The following is a 19926-nucleotide window of genomic DNA, read 5'->3' as shown; positions in this document are numbered from 1 at the left end:
GATGTTGTGAAAACTATGTAGTACCTGTCTTTATTGCTTAAGTGTTGTGTGTTTGTTTTTTTTTTGTTTTTTTTGTAAACGTCTTTAGGTTGACTATAAGACCCCAGTGCCTATTGGGGAAGTATACCTTGAAGAAACTTTTGATGATGGATCATTGGATGGGTAAGGAACATAGTAAATGACAGCAGATAAAGACATGAACTTTCCATTCAGTATGCTCTGTAACAATACATTAAAATTTTATGATTGAATTGTCTTAAAATTTTAAATTTGTTTCTTCTGGGCCACAAACCTTAGAAGTCCACTTGTTACTGTCCTTAGGTTCCAACTACTGGAGTAGCCATTGAAGCTTACTCCCGTGCAGTGTAGGCAGTCACAGTCTCTTAAAACTTAGTGGCAGTTCATTTTTAACATTGTCCATACCGGACTCTATGGATGACATCACCCACATGTGAGAATATTTGCCTGCTGTCCCCAGATAGCACCTGTTATCCCAGGACAAGCAGGCAGCATATTCTCGCATATGGGTGACATTACTGACAGAGCCCTGGTATGGACCACTTCAAAAGTGCATCGCCTCTTTAAGTCTTTAGAAAGTTTGTGATAGCCCGCACTGTGCATGCACGAGTGCCTTCCCGCCTGACATAGGTGTGCGGTCCCTCAGTTTCTTAGTTTCCGCAGAGCTAAGAAGTCGTGTTCAACTATCGTTTAATTTTTTTTCTCTTTCGCTGCTTTCCCGCTCTTACGGATTTTTTACTTTTTTAGTCAGTCTTTTATTTTACTGTTTTGTAAAAAAAAGAACTTTAAAAAAAAATCTTTTCTCTGTTTGCGGGTCTGTGTCCGGCGGGGCCTCTTGGTCCGCCTCAATCATCATGTTCAATTTAGCGGAGGCAGTCTTCCCATCCATGTCCACCCACCAATGGGTTTTAAGAAGTGCGATCGCTGTGCTTGGGCTATCTCTGTCACGGCCCCCCACCGCTGGTGTCTCCAGTGTTTGGGGCCCAAGCAATATCCCAAGACTTGCACGCGCTGCTCTTCTTTACAGAAGAGGACTTTGAAGAATTGTCTTCTACAGCAGAAACAACTTTTCGGTGCCACCATGGAAGGTGAGCCCTTTTCATCAGTGAACACTGTCGACACCCAAGTCTTTGGCGTCAGCAGATCCTCCAGCGCTGACACCGGTGCCTCAGTGTACCATCTCATTGGGTAAGCCGGCTAAGTCCCTCAGGGATGCAGGTCAAACGGGCATTGAGCCAAGTCATGCTGACCTCAAAACTCCCGTAAGTGCATGGTTCCGATCTCGGTGAGTGCCTCCTCATCTCCGGACTGTGTTGCGGTGCCAGTGGAACTGGCGAAGAAGCCAACAGTACCAGTGCTGTCTCTCAAGCAAAAGATAGACAACTTGCTTAGAGAAGAATTGGGGGAGCATTTTCAATTGTTGGTACTGACCCAGCTTGTACCATTGTCGACGCCGACTCTCCCGGTGCAGGTTCAGTCTGAGTGGCTCACGGTGCCGACTACACCTGTCTCCGATGCTCCACTGGTGCGGCACCATTCTTCCTCAACTCAAACTTCTCCAGATGTCACTTCAGCACAATCAGGTAAGGTCTCACATAAATCAAAACATACTGAGACCTCGACACCAATCCGACGGCACTGTTCTCAACATAGATCTCCCTCAATAAGAGATTCTGATTTATTGGGAGATTCTGAGCTGGAACCACCATAAGAACATAAGCAATGCCTCCGCTGGGTCAGACCTGAGGTCCATTGTGCCCAGCAGCCCGCTCACATGGCAGCCCAACAGGTCCAGGACCTGTGCAGTAATCCTCTATCTATACTCTTCTATCCCCTTTTCCAGCAGGAAATTGTCCAACTAGAGCATCTTCTCTTTCTGAGAAACTCTCCTCCAAGTTTCTCTGCCAGATGAACAAGGATTTGGACATCTCCTTGTAAGCAGACTCTAAATATAGCAAAGAACATTTAGAGACCTTAGATTATGACCTTCCTCCTAAAAACATGTTGAAGCTTCGTCTTCATGCTTTATTACATGAGGCTTTTTTTCAAAAATTTATTGATTCCTCTTTCCATACCAGTGGCTCCCAAGAAATTGGAATCTCCTCTATACAAGGTGGTGCCTCTTCCAGGCTTTGACAAGCCTCAATTCCTGCATGAGTCTCTGGTAGTGGAATCCACTTTGAAAAAGGCCAGTGTCTATGCTTCTGTTCCTCCTGGTAAACAAGGCCAGACTATGGATAAATTTGGTAGATGGCTTTACCAAAATTCAATGTTGACAAACTGAGCAGGAAATTACAATTTTTATTTTTCTTGCTATCTGAAACATCTGGTGAAGCAAATTTCTTCTTTCCAGAAATACATTCCAGAAATACATGTAAAGCTAAGACTTTTCAAAATCTTGTCTCCACTGTTTTCCAACTTCGCAAGTATATGGCGAGATCCACCTATGACATGTTTGTGCTCACCTCTTGTGCTGCAGCCATGTTGGTGGCTATCGATGTCTTGTGTGGTTGCGTGTTTCCGATCTAGATGTTAACTACCAAGATTGTCTGGCTAATGCTCTGTGTCTAGGTGATGAACTTTTTCTGTTCCTCTACCTACAGTGCCACACAAAAACTTTCGGCCCATGAGACCAGATGGGACACATTGGTAAAACCTAAAAAGAAGCCTCAGGCCCCTCGACCATTCAAGCCTGCTTCTTCTTACCAGTGAAGGTTTGCTGCTAAGGCTGCTGCTCCTGCTCCTCCTACTAGAAGGCAGAAGCAACAACCCAGTCAACAACCGGCTGTTCCATAAAAATCTACATAGCCTTTTTGACGTGTTCCTTCTGAGCATAGCCATAGTTCCCATCTTCTGTACTCTTCCTCAGCCGATAGGAGGGCAGCTTCAGCATTTCATCAGTTGTTGGGAGCTCATCACCTCCAATCTCTGGGTGTTGAATATCATTTGTTAGGGTTATATTCCTCCATCTCCATAGGCATCCTTTTCCATCTACTTCCTCATCAACTGGTACTCACGACCGATGCTTCCCCATATGCCTGGAGGGCGCACATGAACGGTCTTCAAACCCAGGGCCATTGGACTACCACAGAGTGCAAATTTCACATCAGTTTGCTTGAACTCAGAGTGATGTACTATGCACTGAAAGCTTTCCAACATCTGAGCGATCAAGTCCTCCTCCTTTGCACGGACAATCAAGTAGCAATGTACTACATAAACAAGCAAGGAGACCCGGGCTCTCTTCTTTGTCAGGAGGGTCAAAAGATCTGGCTTTGGGTGGAGGCTCGCAACCTTTTTCTGAGGGCTGTCTACATTCAAGGTGAGCAGAATTCTTTGGCAGACAACCTCAGCAGAATTCTTCAGCCCCATGAATGGACACTCAGCTCGACAGCTCTCCAGTCTATCTTTGCACAATGGGCACTCTGCAAGTGGATTGATTGCAGCTCCCCACAATCACAGGTTGCCCCAGTTCTGCTCTAGACTTTACTTACCTTACTGTTTGGAAGCAGATGCGTTTCTGCTGGACTGGACGCAAATGCGTTTCCTCCCACTATGGTGGGCATTTTTTTGGCAGAAAGAGCTCTGAGTTAATCCTTCAGGTCTCCTCGGTTTTGCACTTTGAGGACCCCGTGTCAGAGCCCCGCGTAATTAAGGGGATTCGCTCTGCTTCCCGCTCTTTTCCTTTGCATCAGGATATTTGGGACATCATGCTCGCACAGTGGCAGGTGCTGGAAACCTTTTTTCGCTTTGTGCGTTCCTTGGCCCAACTGTATCCCATTCCGGAAGGGGATAGGGATACTCCAAAGTCGTCTGTAGTGGATGCAGTGGTCTCGGCCATCTCTAAGCGGCATACTGTGCCTGTTGAGGGCAGTGCAGCCTTGAAGGACCCGGAGGAGCATAATAATAATAACTTTATTCTTGTATACCGCATTACCATGGAAGTTCTATGCGGTTAACAGATGAAGAGACTGTACATTTACAGCGAAGTTACATTTTCGGCGACGCTGCATTTACAGTGAAGTTAATTTTTACAGCTAGGTTACATTTGCAATGAAGTTACATTTGCTGTAAGTTACATACAGCGATATTACATACAGCAGTGTTACATACGGCGGTGATACATACTGCAGTGTTCGATAAGGCAGAGCAGAGAGGCATTTAGTATGGGGAGTAATGAAGAAGGGATAATTAGTTAGATTGAGTGATCCATTTTGTTAAGTCATTTAGTGGCTAACAGGATTGGAGGAGTCGGAGAGTCTGGAGGTAAGTCGGAATTAGAGGAGGAGGCTAGTAAGAGGGGGGAGAAGTTAGAGGAATTTGTCAAAAAGGTAGGTTTTGATTGACTTCTCCTTAAACAGAGTTTTGATGTGACAGCTCTGTCGGTCCAGGTGGCTATGTGTGGCGGGCTGGTGGCTTGGGTGTATTTTCGTTGGACCCAGCATGTACTTGATGGATAAATCTGAGAATTGGGACTTGCTAAGGCAAGAAGTTGCCAAAATTGAATTGGGTGCTTCTTATCTCTCAAATGCCATGTATGACTTCTTGCAAGCTTCTGCCAACTCTCTAGCCTTAGGAGTGAACATCTTGAAAGAAACGAACTTCTGATAACCAGCCAATATGGTTTTTGCAAGGGGAGATCGTGCCTAACAAACTTATTGCACTTCTTCGAAGGAATCAACAAACGGATGGACAGAGGAGACCCCATAGACATCATATATCTAGATTTCCAAAAAGCCTTTGACAAGGTACCCCATAAATGCCTACTTCGGAAACTGAAGAACCAAGGGGTGGAAGGAGACGTACATAGATGGATCAGAAGCTGGTTGGCGGGCAGGAAACAGAGGGTAGGAGTAAAGGGCCATTACTCGGACAGGAGGAGGGTCACAAATGGTGTCCCGCAGGGCTCGGTGCTCGGGCCGCTGCTATTTAATATATTCATAAATGATCTAGAAACAGGGATGAAGTGTGAGATAATAAAATTTGCGGACGACGCCAAACTATTTAGTGCAGCTCAGACTAAAGAGGACTGTGAACAATTGCAAAGGGACTTGAACAAACTAGGGGAATGGGCGACGAGATGGCAGATGAAGTTCATCATTGAGAAATGTAAAGTACTACATGTGAGAAGCAGAAATCCGAGGTACAGCTATACAATGGGAGGGAGGTTATTGAATGAGAGTACCCAAGAAAGGGACTTGGGGGTAATGGTGGACATGACAATGAAGCCGATGGCATAGTGCGCAGCGGCCACTAAGAGAGCAAATAGAATGCTAGGTATAATCAAGAAGGGTATTACTATCAGACCGAAAGAAGTTATCCTCCCATTGTATCGGGCGATGGTGCGTCCGCATCTGGAGTACTGCGTCCAATATTGGTCGCCGTACCTTAAGAAGGTACTTAAGGCGTTACTCGAGAGGGTTCAGAGGAGAGCGAAGGGGTTGGAAAACCTTTCATACGCTGAGAGATTGGAGAAACTGGGTCTCTTTTCCCTGGCAAAGAGGAGACTTAGAGGGATATGATAGAAACTTACAAGATCATGAAGGGCATAGATAGAGTAGAGAGGGACAGATTCTTCAAACTTTCGAATAATAAAAGAACAATAGGGCATTCGGAAATGTTGAAAGGGGACATATTCAAAACGAATGCTAGAAAGTTCTTCTTTACCCAACGTGTGGTGGACACCTGGAATACGCTTCCAGAGGGCGTAATAGGGCGTAATAGGGTTCAAGAAAGGATTGGACAATTTCCTGCTGAAAAAGGGAATAGAGGGGTATAGATAAGAGGATTACTGCACAGGTCCTGGACCTGTTGGGTCACCGTGTGAGTGGACTGCTGGGCACGATGGACCTCAGGTCTGACCCAGCGGAGGCTTTGCTTATATTCTTATGTTCACGCTTGGTCGGCGGATTCAGCGTCCCAAGCTAAGTTGACAAAGTTTCCTTTTTAAATGATCTTTCTTGTTTGGTAAGGACTTGGACAAGTTGATTTAGATGCTCACTGATTCTAAAGTGCCTCATTTACCTGAGGATAGGCCTAGGCTGCTTGCGCGAGGTGGTGCTGCTCATGGGTGTGATTTCCGCCTTTTCCACTCCGGTTGAGAGGCTGCTTCTTTTCAGTCTCTTGGGCTCTTAAGAGGCAGGTTCTTCCAGCGCATGCAGTCTTTTCATGGGGTCCGCTAGGGTGCGGGTAGCACCCCCACCTGATCCCCTGCCGCCCGTCTTGCACAATGACTCCTTGCCGGCGCCCATCTTGGTTTCGGTGGGCACCCGGATGAGAGACTTTTATTCACAGTGGGCAGACATCACGTCCGATCAGTGGGTTCTGGAAGCATTCCCGGATGGCTATGCTCTGGAGTTCGCCTGGTCCTTTCCAGACCATTTTCTCACTTCTCCCTCACAGGTGTCGTGGAAGGAGCAGGGCTTTCACCAGACCCTTCAGAGATTGTTGGATCCTCACATAGTGGTTCCAGTTCCCCTGCTGGAGTGGGACACAGGTTGGTACTCAATTTACTTTGTGGTGCCAAGGAAAGAAGGGACATTTGAACCAATCCTGGATTTGAAGGGGGTCAACAGGGCTCTTCACATGCATTCCTTCCGCATGGAAACTCTGCATTCTGTGATTCTGGTGGTTCCGCCGGGGGAGTTTGACCTCTCTCGATTTGACCAAGACCTACTTACACATTCCTATTCGGGCCTCCCATCATTGCTTCCTGCGCTTTGTGATCTTGGGGCAACACTATCTGTTCTGTGCACTTCCCTTTGGTCTGTCCACGGCTCCGTGGACGTTCACCAAGTTGATGGTGGTCGTTGATGGTGGCGTTGCGCAAAGAGGGCAGTCTTGTTCATCCTTATCTGGACAACTGATTGATTGGAGCCAAGTCGTTCCAGGGTCAAAGCTCGGTGGAGTTTCTGCTGGGATGAGTAGTCAACCTTGCAAAGAGCCGGTTGTCTCCATCTCAGTGCCTGGAATATCTTGGGGTCCTGTTCGACACCTCCTTGGGGAAGGTCTTCCTTTCGGAGGCTCGGGTGAGCAAATTGCAATCTCAAATTCGCCTGCTTATGGTGTCTCGGTGTCCTCGGGTGCAGGATTTCCTCCAAGTCTTGGGGGTCGATGGCAGCCTCCCTCGATGTAGTGAGGTGGTCGCAGGCCCACATGCATCCTCTTTAGTATGCTCTTCTTCGGAGGTGGTTGCCTCGGAGGCACAGTCTGGATTACCCTGTTCAGCTTCTGGGCTTAGCTTGGGGCAGTCTTCGCTGGTGGCTTCAGACCCCCCATCTTGTACAATGGGCGAGTCTGGATCAGCCACAGTGGACAGTGCTGCTCACGGATGCCAGTCTTCTTGGTTGGGGGGCTCAGTGCCTAGGTCAGTCGGCTCAGGGCACCTGGTACATGGAGGAGGCTTCTTGGTAGATCAGTGTTTTGGAGACCAGAGCCATCTGTCTGGCGTTGCTAGTCTTCCAGTCCTTTCTGATTGGCATGTAAGTCAGGGTTCTGTCAGACAATGCCACAGCGGTGGCCTATGCCAATCATCAGGGGAGCACCAGGAGCACTTTGGTAGCGCAGGAGGCAACTCTGCTCATGGTCTGTGTGGAGTCGCACCTTCACGAGATTTTAGCATTCCACATAGCTGGAGTGGAGACTGTTTAGGCAGACTTCCTAAGTTGTCACGTGCTAAATCCTGGAGAGTGGTGTCTAAGCCCCATGGCCTTTTAGTTGATAGTGCAGTCTTGGGGTCAGCCCCTCATGGACCTGATGGCCACAAGTATCAACACCAAAAACGCCCCTGCTTCTTCAGTTGTCGCAGAGAAGGTCAGGCCGAGGGCCTGGATGCTCTGGTTCAACCGTGGCCAGCAGTGGGGCTGTTGTATGTGTTCCTCCGTGGCCATTAGTGGGCAGAGTTCTTCTCCGCATAATTTGCCATCCGGGCCTCGTGGTTCTGGTGGCTCCGGATTGGCCTCGACTATGGTACGCGAATCTGGTGAGGTATCTGGTGGCGTATCCTCTTCCTCTGCCTCTCTTGGACGACCTCCTAACTCAGGGTCCCATTCCAATGTTCGATCCGGGTCCCTTTTGTCTTACGACTTGCCTCCACCTAGGTAAGAAGGGGTATTCAGATAAAGTGATCTCAATGCTCTTGGGGTCCCGGAGGCTTTCCACCTCTCGGTTTATGTGAGGGTTGGCGTCTATTTGAGGAATGGTTTGATGCGCGTGGAGTGGTCTCTTTTTACACTTCCTGACTAACATCTTAGAGTTCTTGCAGGATGGCCTGGATAGGGGACTGGCTTGGTCTTCTCTCTGGGTTCAGCTTGCGGCATTGTCAGCCTTTTGGGGGTTCTTTTTTTTTTTTTTTTTTTTTTTTTTAATTAATAAATGTTTATTGAAAATTTTTTTGAAAATATACAAACCAGAATATGAATATCAGGGACAGCAGAATTTAAAGCAAGCATACAAAGACCACAACAAAAGATCTACAAATCTCATAAGTTGCCCCAACGATACAAACAAGCCCCCGATATCCATCAATAACCAGAACTCCACAGATCACCCCCCATTCCCAAGCTCCACCTCCATCAAAGAGGGACCCCCTGTTGTAGGAATTGGTTGGCAGGTAGGAAGCAGAGGGTGAGAGTGAAGGGCCACTACTCGGACTGGAGGAGGAGGGTCACGAGTGGTATTCCGCAGGGGTCGGTGCTCAGACCGCTGCTTTTCAATATATTTATAAATAATCTAGAAACAGGGACAAAGTGCGAAATAATAAAATTTGCAGACACCAAACTATTTAGTGGTGCTTGGATTAAAGAGGACTGCCAAGAATTACAAAGGGACCTGAACAAACTAGGGGAATGGGCTACAAGATGTCAGATGAAGTTCAATGTAGAGAAATGCAAAGAATTGCATGTAGGAAGCAGAAACCTGAAGTACAGCTATACGATGGGAGGGATGTTATTGAGTGAGAGTACCCAAGAAAGGGACTTGGGCGTAATGGTAGACAAGACAATGAAGCCGACGGCACAGTGCGCAGCGGCCGCTAGGTATAATCAAGAAGGGTATTACAACCAGAATAAAGAAGTTATCCTGCCGTAGTATCGGGCAATGGTGCGCCCACATCTGGAGTACTGCATCCAATATTGGTCGCCGTACCTTAAGAAGGATATGGCGATACTCGAGAGGGTTCAGAGGAGAGCGACACATTTGATAAAAGGTATGGAAAACCTTTCATACACAGAGATTGGAGAAACTGGGGCTCTTTTCCCTGGAGAAGAGGAGACTTAGAGGGGATATGATAGAGACTTACAAGATCATGAAGGGCATGGAGAAAGTGGAGAGGGATAGATTCTTCAAACTTTCAAAAACTACAAGAACGAGAGGGCATTCGGAAAAGCTGAAAGGGGACAGATTCAAAACCAATGCTAGGAAGGTTTTCTTCACCCAACGGGTGGTGGACACCTGGAATGAGCTTCCAGAGGGCGTGATAGGACAGAGTATGGTACTGGGGTTCAAAAAGGGATTGGACAATTTTCTGAAGGAAAAGGGGATAGAGGAGTATAGATAGAAGATTACTACATAGGTCCTGGACCTGTTGGGCTGCCGCGTGAGCAGACTGCTGGGCACGATGGACCTCTGGTCTGACTCAGCAGAGGCATTGCTTATGTTCTTATGAGCTCAACCTCCGACTCGGTCAAGCCTGCCACAGGGTATCTTCCTGCTTCCATGACCTCAAGCGCGACTCATCAGACCTTCCCCGTTTGAAACGTCCTCGACCTTGAGTAAATCTGCCAAGTCTTCTCCTAAGCTTCCCTCAGGTCAGATACCTCAGCAGACGCTTCCAGCGGTGTTTCTCAAACTGCCCAAGAAGCATTCCTCCAAGCCAAAGCATCCTTCCTCTTAGTCCTTGGAGCCTTTAGCCTCAGCAATTGGTCCAGTTTAAGACTTGGATCCACAATTGCAGGCTACTATCCAGACAATTTTGGAACGGGAGTTTGTTCAGTTACTGAGCAAATATAGTCCTGCCTTGACTGCTTCCTGCAGTCCAGCCTGGACACTCAGCAGTCTCACAAGTAGTCGAGTTCTCGCCTATGCCTCAAACTGAATCTTTACACTCTATGCAAGGAGTCCAGTCTTTGCGAGTGTCTGGTCTGGAATCTTCACACTCCATACAAGGAGCTGAGTCTTTGGGAGTGCTTCGAGATACCTCGATCCAAACAACTGAGTCTATGGGGCCTCATCTTCGATCTACAGCTTTCAGCCCTTTATCCTCACATACCAGATGCAGATTGGAACACACTCTCCGCAACTACGGGTAGCAGCAAAAGAATATTAACCTCCATAAAGGGTGCACGTCTCAAGCAATTGGTATTGGAGCCCACCAGGGACCAGGCGTTACTAGACCTAGTTCTCACCAATGGAGATAGCGTCACGGAAGTCTCAGTAGGAGACACACTGGCCTCCAGCGACCATAATATGGTATGGCTCAACCTCAAGAAAGGTTTCCCTAAGACAAACACAGCAACAAGGGTTCTCAACTTTAGAGGCATAGACTTCAACTGCATGGGAGATTTTGTCCATCAGGAGCTACATAAACAAGCAATATCTGACAATGTGGAGGATATGTGGTCGTCTCTGAAGTCCATCCTACACGAAGCAACAGACCGATACATAAAGACAGTAAGTAAACGCAGGAGAAACAAAAGACCCCAATGGTTCAGTAAAGAAATTTCAGACCTAGTTAAACTGAAAAAAGATGCATTTATCACCTACAAACATTTAGGCATAGATGGGGTGAAAGAGGACTATCTAGACAGATCTAAAGCTGTCAAAACAGCAGTCAGAGAAGCCAAACTCCGAATGGAGGAAGAGCTAGCACGGAAAATTAAAGAAAGGGGATAAATCTTTCTTCAGCTATATTAGTGACAGGAAAAGAAACAAAGATGGGATAGTACGCCTGAAGCTATCGGACGGTAACTTTGCGGAATCAGATTCTGAGAAGGCAGAACTACTAAACAAATACTTCTGTTCAGTGTTCACCCGCGAAGCGCCGGGAGTTGGTCAACAGCTGCAGACGGGAGATAACCAGAAAGACCCGTTTCAAGATTTCGAATTTACGCCCAGTAGCGTCTATGACGAACTATCAAGACTCAAGGTAAACAAAGCCATGGGACCGGATAACCTACACCCTAGAATGCTCAGGGAGTTAAGGGAAGTCCTGGCAGAACCATTATCTGTTCTTTTCAATCTTTCCCTAAGCACAGGAAGGGTCCCCTTGGACTGGAAAACCGCCAACGTAATCCCACTCCAGAAAAAGGGCTGCAGGACAGAGACAGCAAACTACAGACCAGTGAGTCTCACGTCTATAGTGTGTAAACTCATGGAAACACTGATCAAACCGAATCTTGACACAATCCTAGACGAAGAAAAACTGCGTGATCCACACCAACACGGGTTCACCCAGGGCAGATCCTGCCAATCTAATCTGATTAGCTTTTTTGACTGGGTTACTAGACAACTGGATGCCGGAGAGTCACTGGACGTGGTATATTTGGACTTCAGTAAAGCATTTGATAGCGTCCCTCATCGAAGATTACTGAACAAGCGATCAGGATTAGGAGACACTCTAACTACATGGGTTGGGGATTGGCTGAGCGGTAGACTTCAGAAGGTGGTGGTGAACGGTACCCCATCCGAAGCATCGGATGTGATCAGTGGAGTGCCGCAGGGCTCGGTCCTGGGCCCGATTCTATTTAACTTATTCATAAGAGATATGACGCAAGGACTTAGAGGAAGGGTATCACTGTTCGCCGCCGCCGCCAAACTTTGCAACATAGTAGGCAAAAGCTTATTACCTGATAATATGACACACGACCTACTGTTGCTGGAACAATGGTCAACTACTTGGCAGCTAGGCTTCAATGCTAAAAAATGCAAGATAATGCATCTGGGTAAGAGAAACCCGCGTAGAACTTATGTACTAATGGTGAGACCTTGGTTAGGACCACGGCGGAACGCGACCTAGGGGTGATCATTAGTGAGGACATGAAGGTTGCCAATCAAGTGGAGAAGGCTTCCTCCAGGGCAAGACAAATGATGGGGTGTATCCGCAGAGGTTTCGTCAGCAGGAGACCTGAAGTTATGATGCCATTGTACAGAGCCATGGTGAGGCCTTACTTGGAGTACTGTGTTCAGTTTTGGAGACCACACTACCGAAAGGACGTGCTGAGGATCGAGTCGGTTCAGCGAACGGCCACCAGGATGGTCTTGGGGCTCAAGGATCTCACGTATGAAGAAAGATTAAAAAAATTGCGGCTGTACTCACTTGAGGAAAGAAGAGAACGGGGAGATATGATTGAAACATATAAGTACATCACGGGACACATCGAGTCAGAAGATGATATCTTCTGGCTCATGGGACCCTCGACCACCAGAGGGCATCCGCTGAAAATCAGGGGAGGGAAGTTTCATGGCGACTCCAGGAAGTACTTCTTCACCGAAAGAGTAGTGGATCATTGGAACAGACTCCCACTCCAGGTGATAAAGGCCAGCAGCGTGACGGATTTTAAGAGAAAATGGGATACTCACGTGGGATCTTTAAGGGAGTAAATTCAGGGGAGGGGATACTTGGAATGGGCAGACTTGGTGGACTATAGCCCTTTTCTGCTGCTTTTTTCTATGTTTCTATGGCATTGCCCGTTTCAAGGCATAGGGTGAAGTTTCCTCAACCTTAAACATGACCTGCTTCCAGGCAGCACTCTCATTGCCGGTCGAGGCACTCATCAAAGTGCAGGTCCTCTTCAAGGGAAAAGCCTTCCTCATCTAGGCGTTCCAGCTCTTCGAGGCCTCCAACCCCTCGATTGAGGACACCGATTGCAGAACCTGAGGGTTCCGCTTCTCCCAGTGACTCATCCAAGTCTACTTATTCGCTGGGCTATCAATACTCCAGAGATGCCTCACCTTCGTTTTCTATCAAGGCGCCTCGAAGTCATCGAGTCCTATCGAGGCCATCCTCTTGCTGATCAATTGTCCTTTTCCTCCTTCCTCCGTCAAATGGCTCTGGTTGTAAGTACTTTAAGGAGTACTTAGAGGAAATGAGTGTGTCTCAGCCTCCTGTGGAGTCTCTCAAACTTCTTCTTAACAGGCTTCTTTCTCAGACTTTCAAACAAAACCTGGAATCTCCTTATGTCATCCCTGCGGTTCCAGGCATGCTGGAATCGAGGTATAGAACTGTACATTGCAAGGGCTTCGAGAATACTCGACTATCTCATCATTCCCTTCTTGTGGAATCTTCCTTAAAGAGAAGTCATCCTTCCAGGGTCTATGCTACCATACCTCCGGGCAGAGAGGGCAGGACCATGGACAAGTTTGGCTGTTGTCTTTTTCAAAATTCGATGATGGCCTCCAGAGTTTTGAATTATAATGTCATCTTTACTACTATTTTCAAATATTTTATTGAAATAATCCCTGGTTTTACTAAAGACCTTTCTCAGCATAGGCTTTTAGAGTTCCAGCAAGTCATTGCTACACGAACACAACTTAGGTTACATCTTCTCCAATCATCTTATGATGTTTGAGCTTTTCTCTTGCCTGGCTTCGCACTATTGATATGGACCCCAACATTCAGGATTGTCTGGCTAATATTCCTTGTGAGGGCAATGACCTCTTTGAGTCTATAGAGGCCGCCACGAAGAAGTTGTCTGAGCATGAGAAATCATTGCTTCCATCATCGGACCCAAGCCTAAGCCAGCTCCTACCAAACCTTCTCGACGTCTTCCATCCTGTCAGAGGCGCTCTCTTCCCAGAGCAGCTCCTTACACTCGAGCACTACCTAAGAAACCACAACAACAGCAGCAGAAGCAACAGAAATCTCAGCCTTCTGCTGCACCCAAGGCTTCTCAGCCTTTTTGGCTGTCTCAAACAGCGCATAACCTCCATCGTTCTGCCTCTCCTCTTCCCATAGGAGGTAGTCTTCATCATTTTTACCATTGATGTGAGACTATTTCATCAGACCTCTGGATGCTGTCCATCATCAAGGAAGGATACTCTCTTCATTTCACTCAGATTCCACCGGAGCTTCCTCCAAGAGAGTATCCTTCCCAGCCTGCCCTTCTTCAGGAAGCTCAGGCTCTTCTTTGTCTCCGTGCCATCGAGGAAGTTCCCTTGGAACAGCAGAGCGGGGGGGTTTTACTCCTCTTTCTTCTTAGTTCCGAAAAACACGGGCGATCTGCGGCCTATTCTGGATATCAGGGCTCTCAAAATTTTGCATGTTGTCCCTGGCATCCCTATATCCCCTTCTAGATCAGAACGATTGGTTATGTTCTCTAGATCTCAAGGAGGCTTATACTCGCATTACCATTCATCCAGCCTCCCGTCAGTACCTCAGATTTTGGGTGGGGAATCTGCATTTTCAGTCAGAGTGCTACCCTTTGGCCTGGCATCATCTCAAAGAGTGTTCACCAAGTGCCTAGTGGTGGTTGCAGCAGCTCTGCGGAACCATGATCTTCAGGTGTTCCTGTACCTGGCTCATCAAAGATTTAGCATCTCAGGGGGTTATTGTAGCGACCCAACAGACTACCTGGTTCCTACAAAGTTTGGGTTCGAAATCAACTTTCCCAAGTCCCATCTTCAGCCTTCTCAGAATCTACAGTTCATTGGAGCTGTTCTGGACAATGTACAACTCGGAGCATTCCTTCCTTAGCAACGTCTGGTTGCTCTCCTTCAGCTTTGGTGCAACGTGTCTTCCTTCCTTCACTCTCAGCGAGACACATGATGGTACTACTTGGTCACATGGCTTCTACAGTTCATGTGACTCCTTTTGCCAGACTTCGCCTCCGAATTCCTCAGTGGACCCTGGCATCTCAGTGGGTCCAGGCTTGTGACCCACTTTCCCAACACATCACAGTGACTCCTTCTTTGAGGCAGTCTCTCCACTGGTGGATGCTCTCTTCCAATCTCTCCAGAGGCTTGATGTTCCAAACACCCCTTCATCAGAAGGTCCTGACGACAGATTCCTCGACCTACACTTGAGGGGCTCATCTAGACGGTCTCCATACTCAAGGCCCTTGGTCTAACACGCATCGTCAATGTCACATCAGTCTGTTTGAACTCAGAGCGATCTTCATTGCTCTAAAAGCTTTTCAACAGTATCTTCGTGACAAAATAGTCTTCATTCGAATGGACTATCAAGTCGCTATGTACTCTCTCCCTCTTTGCAAAGAAGTTCTGCAGCTTTGGACATGGGCTGTCTCTCACAACATCTTCCTGAAAGTTATCTACATTCAAGGGAAGAGCAATTATCTGGCAGACAAATTGAGTCACCTTCTACAACCTCACGAAAGGACTCTCAATTAGTCGCCTCTTCATCACATCTTCTTTCTGGGGGACCCCTCAGATAGACTTGTTCGCGTCTCCCCACAACAAATTGCCTCAATTCTGCTCAAGGATATAATCTCAAAGCATGGAGGCGGATGCTTTTCTTCTGGAATGGATGCACAATTTTCTGTATGTGTTCCCTCCATTCCCTCTGATTCTCAAGTCTCCTGTCAAGCTCAAGAGCAATCATGCCACCATTATTCTAATAGCTCCTCAGTGGCCCAGGCAACCCTGGTTCTTCCTTCTTCAACTCAGCAGCAGGGAGCCATACCTTCTACCAATTTTTCCATCTCTGATTACACAGAGTCAAGGTTCTCTGCTTCATACCAATCTGCAGTCTCTACACTTGACAGCTTGGTACCTCTCAACATAACTCCTCTTCAGTTTTCTCAACCTGTTCAGGATATTTTAGAGGATTCCAGAAAACCTACCAGTGGACAATGCTACCACCAAAAATGGACTAAATTTTCTACGTGGTGCATCTCTCACAACAAGAAGCCTCAAGCTACCTCCTTGTCTTCTGTCTTGGATTATCTTCTGCACTTACCTACCTCTAGCCTCAAGTCTACATCCATTCGAGTACATCTTAGTGCAATTGCTGCTTTCCATCAGCCTATCGAAGGGAAACTCCTTTCTTCTCATCCTGTGGTTTCCAGATTTATGGAAGGACTTTTCAATGTCAAACATCCTCTCAAACCGCCACCAGTGGTTTGGGATCTCAGTGTGGTTCTGGCTCAATTGATGAAGCCTCCATATGAACCAATGTCTACGGCTCATCTGAAATTTCTCATTTGGAAAGTAGTGTTTCTCATTGCCCTTACATCTGCTCGAAGAGTCAGTGAGCTGCAAACTTTAGTTGCTGATCCACCTTTCACTGTGTTCCATCATGACAAGGTGGTCCTTTTGTATTCATCCTAAATTCTTACCTAAAGTGGTTTCAGAATTTCATCTCAACCGATCCATCATTCTTCTAGTATTTTTTCCAAAGCCTCATTCTCACCCTGGAGAATCAGCTCTTCATGCTCTGGACTGTAAACGTACTTGGAATGCACCAAACCACACAGAACTGCTCCTTAACTTTTCGTCTCCTTCGATCCGAACAAGTTGGTACATCAATCTCTAAGCGTACCATCTCCAAATGGATGGCTGCTTGTATCTCTTTCTGCTATGCCCAGGCTGGACTGCATCTACAGAGGCCAGTCACAGCCCATAAAGTCAGAGCCATGGCGGCTTCAGTAGATTTCCTCAGATCCACTCCTATTGAGGAAATTTGTAAAGCTGCCACTTGGTCCTCGGTTCATACATTCACTTCTCATTATTGTCTGGATGTTTTCTCCAGATGGGATGGCCATTTTGGTCAGAGAGTATTCCAACGCTCCCACCATCTCATTCTGGTTATCTTGGAGGTCACCTATATGTGAGAATAGGCTGCTTACTTGTCCTGGGATAAAGCACAGTTACTTACCCTAACAGTTGTTATCCAGGGACAGCAGGCAGCTGTTCTCACAACCCACCCTCCTCCCCTGGTTGGCTTCTCAGCTATGTGAACTGAGGAGACTTGCCCTGTGCTGGGCGAGAAGGCACTCGTGCATGTGCGGTGTGGCAGACTTGAAACTTCTACATTTCTCCAAGCAAGTCTGCATGCGAGGCTGTCCACATCCGGGCTCCGTTGATGACATCATCCATATGTGAGAATAGCTGCCTGCTGTCCCTAGATAACTGTTACGGTAAGTAACTGTGCTTTATGGAGACACTACTTTTTAAATATGTATTCTTTGTAGATGGGTGTTCTCTAAAATGAAGAAAGATGGTGCAGATGATGATATTGCTAAATATGATGGTAAGTATTTGAATATTTAACATCTTAATTTTATTATCTGTATCTCTTATTTTATATCTTGTAAAGTTGCTGTTTCAATTCTTATTTAGTTTTTATATAAATCCCTTTGCAAACTCTTTAAAGCAGTTATTCCCAATCCTATCCTGGGGGAACTCCAGAGAGTCAGGTTTTCAAGATATCTACAATAAATATGCAAAAGAAACATTTGCATATTTATTGTAGATATCTTGAAAATATGACTGGGTGGAGTTTCCCCCTGGAGAGGTTTGGGAATCACTACTTTAGAGGGTTCATAGTCAAATGCGTACAAGACAACAGCGCGCGGACAAACGGGCGCCAAGACAATTCTGCGCAAATCATTTTCAGTAACAAGCACGAGCGAGACATCTGAGTGCGAGACATCTGAGCGCCGCATATAGATCAAGTTCTAGCAAAACCAGATCTTTACCTATAACGGACACGGTCAGGCAGCGAAAGGAGGGCGGACTGTTCGGAGCACATATATAAAGAGGAAACGTAACCATAGTAATGAAAATGCATTCATGTGACTAATATTCAAAACGCAGAGGCAAGGGAACCATATTGATAACGTGGTGACGTAATCACGTGTTAACGTGCTGAACGTGCACTTGCCCTTCATTTGCCACGCGCCATTTTGAGGCGTGTTGAATTGTCATTGCGCTGAGTTATCCTTGCGCTCGATTGTCTCGCGCTGAGTTATTGTTGCGCTGATTTATCTTCGCGTTTTTGTCTGGACGCTGTTGTCTTGCGCGCATTTGACCTGTCACCACTTTAGAGAATAGCACTTACATGCTGTGATAAAGACCATTAATTGACCTTAGATTAAACCCATGGTAAAGTGATGCTTAAAAGTAGAGTGAAACAAAACAGAAAAAAAGGTTTAAATTTTGCCAGTTGGCATAGATATTCAGTTGCATTTCTTTTAGTTAATATCCAGGTATAGTGTCTCAAATAGAACTAAAGATGGTTCCTTTCTTTCCATTTGATTTAGTTTGTGAATCTAAACAAAAAGAAGGGTTTCAAAGATTGAAGGGTTAGAAAAGATATGACTTGAAATGAATAGCTTGTATATTCAACAGGTTATAATACTATGATGATATTGGAGCTAGTCTGGATGCAACTATTCTAAAGTAGCACAGTTGAAACTGCTATTGTATTACCATAGCATGTCTTGGAGAAATTGGTTCTTATAAATGTGAATAAAGTCAGTATTTATAATACCAGAAGAAATAATTTTAAAAAACACCTTTATCCCTCCACATTAATTGATATGTGAACATGTATCCTCAGAAGATAAAATTGGCACAAAGATATATTAGCTGCTCACCATATTCTTCACAGGTTCAAACTTTTCAATTTGTGAATATCTTTCTTATCATGAAACCATTTTATATTTGTTTGAACCTATTTATCACAAAATCTTTACATTACAAAAACTTATGTTAAATATCTTTTGGTAGAAGAAACTCCTCTTGATGTGATATCATGTTTCATAAATTTGTCTGTTGAGGCACTTATAAAATATAAAAGTATGACAATTCAAGCTCTCAAAACTTATTCAAACTGTTTCAAATTTCAGAAGCTTTTATAATGCTTAATATAAGTAGAAAGTACTAGATAAACATAACACCCTTGTTTTGTCTTCCAAAGATGACTGCTACTTGTGACTGTACTTATGTAACTTTTTTGTTATCCCAGGACAAGCAGGCAGCATATTCTCAAGTGTGGGTGATGTCATTCACGAATCCCTGGTATGGATAGCTTTAATAGTGCATTGTCACTTTAAGAACTTAAGAAAGTTTGCGAACTGCCCGCACCAAGCATGCGCGAGTACCTTCCCGCCTGACACAGGCTCACGGCTCCTCAGTTCTTAGTTTTTCTGTGGAGCTAAGAAATCGTGTCTCAGTGTTCAGTTTTTTGCCATTTGCCTTCCCGCTCATGGGTTTTTTTCCTTAATTTATTTTTAAGTTTACTTCTTTTAAAAGAAAAAGAGGAACTTTTTTTTTTTCCTCAGGGACTTCGGCCGCCTAGACCTTCATTGTTCTCACATCATACCTCTTTCTACTCATTGGACAGGAACCGGAGTCGCCGTAAGTATTGATCTTCTCAATGCATTTCTTCACTGAGGCCTTCATATCCCTCGGGCTTACAGTCAGATTCAATTGAGGACTTCTCGGAGTTTACAACAAAGTCCTCCACTCAAGTGTCCACCAATGGCTAAATCTTCTATTGAAAGACTTTTTGTCACTATATTTATTAGGCAGTAGGGGAAAGAGCTACCACTTGAGCTAGAAGCTGATTCTCTCTACAGTGCTGAATACTTGGAGGACTTAGATTATGATCAACCTCTTAAAAGAATTTCTTCATTGAACAATCCTTCCACACAATAACTAACGTCTAAATCTCAACTCCACTAGTACTACTCAATCTGTAACTTTTAATTATTGTAAACCGCATAGAATTTCACGGTCCTGCGGTATTTAAACTGTTTATTATTATGCCTCTTTCTCAGCCTCTTCCTCAACCAATTGGAGCTCAGCTCCAACTGTATTACCCCCTTGGGAACTCAAAACCACATCTGGATTCTAAAGGTCATTCGAGAGGGATACTCTCTTCATACGAACTAGGAAATGCCCCTTACCATTACGAATTGAGACTATACCTCAGTGCCACCAGCATTTGAAAGG

The 19926-nt window shown here is 45.7% G+C and overlaps 1 protein-coding gene across 5 annotated transcripts in view; it reads left to right on the top strand.

Annotated features, from left to right (window-relative positions):
• CLGN (calmegin) overlaps nucleotides 1–19926 on the top strand; it is a 414476-nt gene that overhangs the window by 67876 nt on the left and 326674 nt on the right. For all 5 annotated transcript variants that reach the window (XM_033939634.1, XM_033939605.1, XM_033939625.1 and 2 more), the window contains 2 exons: nucleotides 89–162; nucleotides 17160–17218. In XM_033939634.1, the coding sequence (XP_033795525.1) occupies nucleotides 17176–17218 (43 nt within the window). In that variant the 5' untranslated portion in view covers nucleotides 89–162; nucleotides 17160–17175. The remainder of the gene's footprint in view (nucleotides 1–88; nucleotides 163–17159; nucleotides 17219–19926) is intronic.

The sequence above is a fragment of the Geotrypetes seraphini genome, chromosome 1 (genome assembly GCF_902459505.1).
Source record: "Geotrypetes seraphini chromosome 1, aGeoSer1.1, whole genome shotgun sequence".
In the NCBI taxonomy this organism is placed as follows: Eukaryota; Metazoa; Chordata; class Amphibia; order Gymnophiona; family Dermophiidae; genus Geotrypetes; species Geotrypetes seraphini.
The sequence above is the reverse complement of the archived record's forward strand: the minus strand, read 5'-3'. Positions and strand labels throughout refer to the sequence as shown.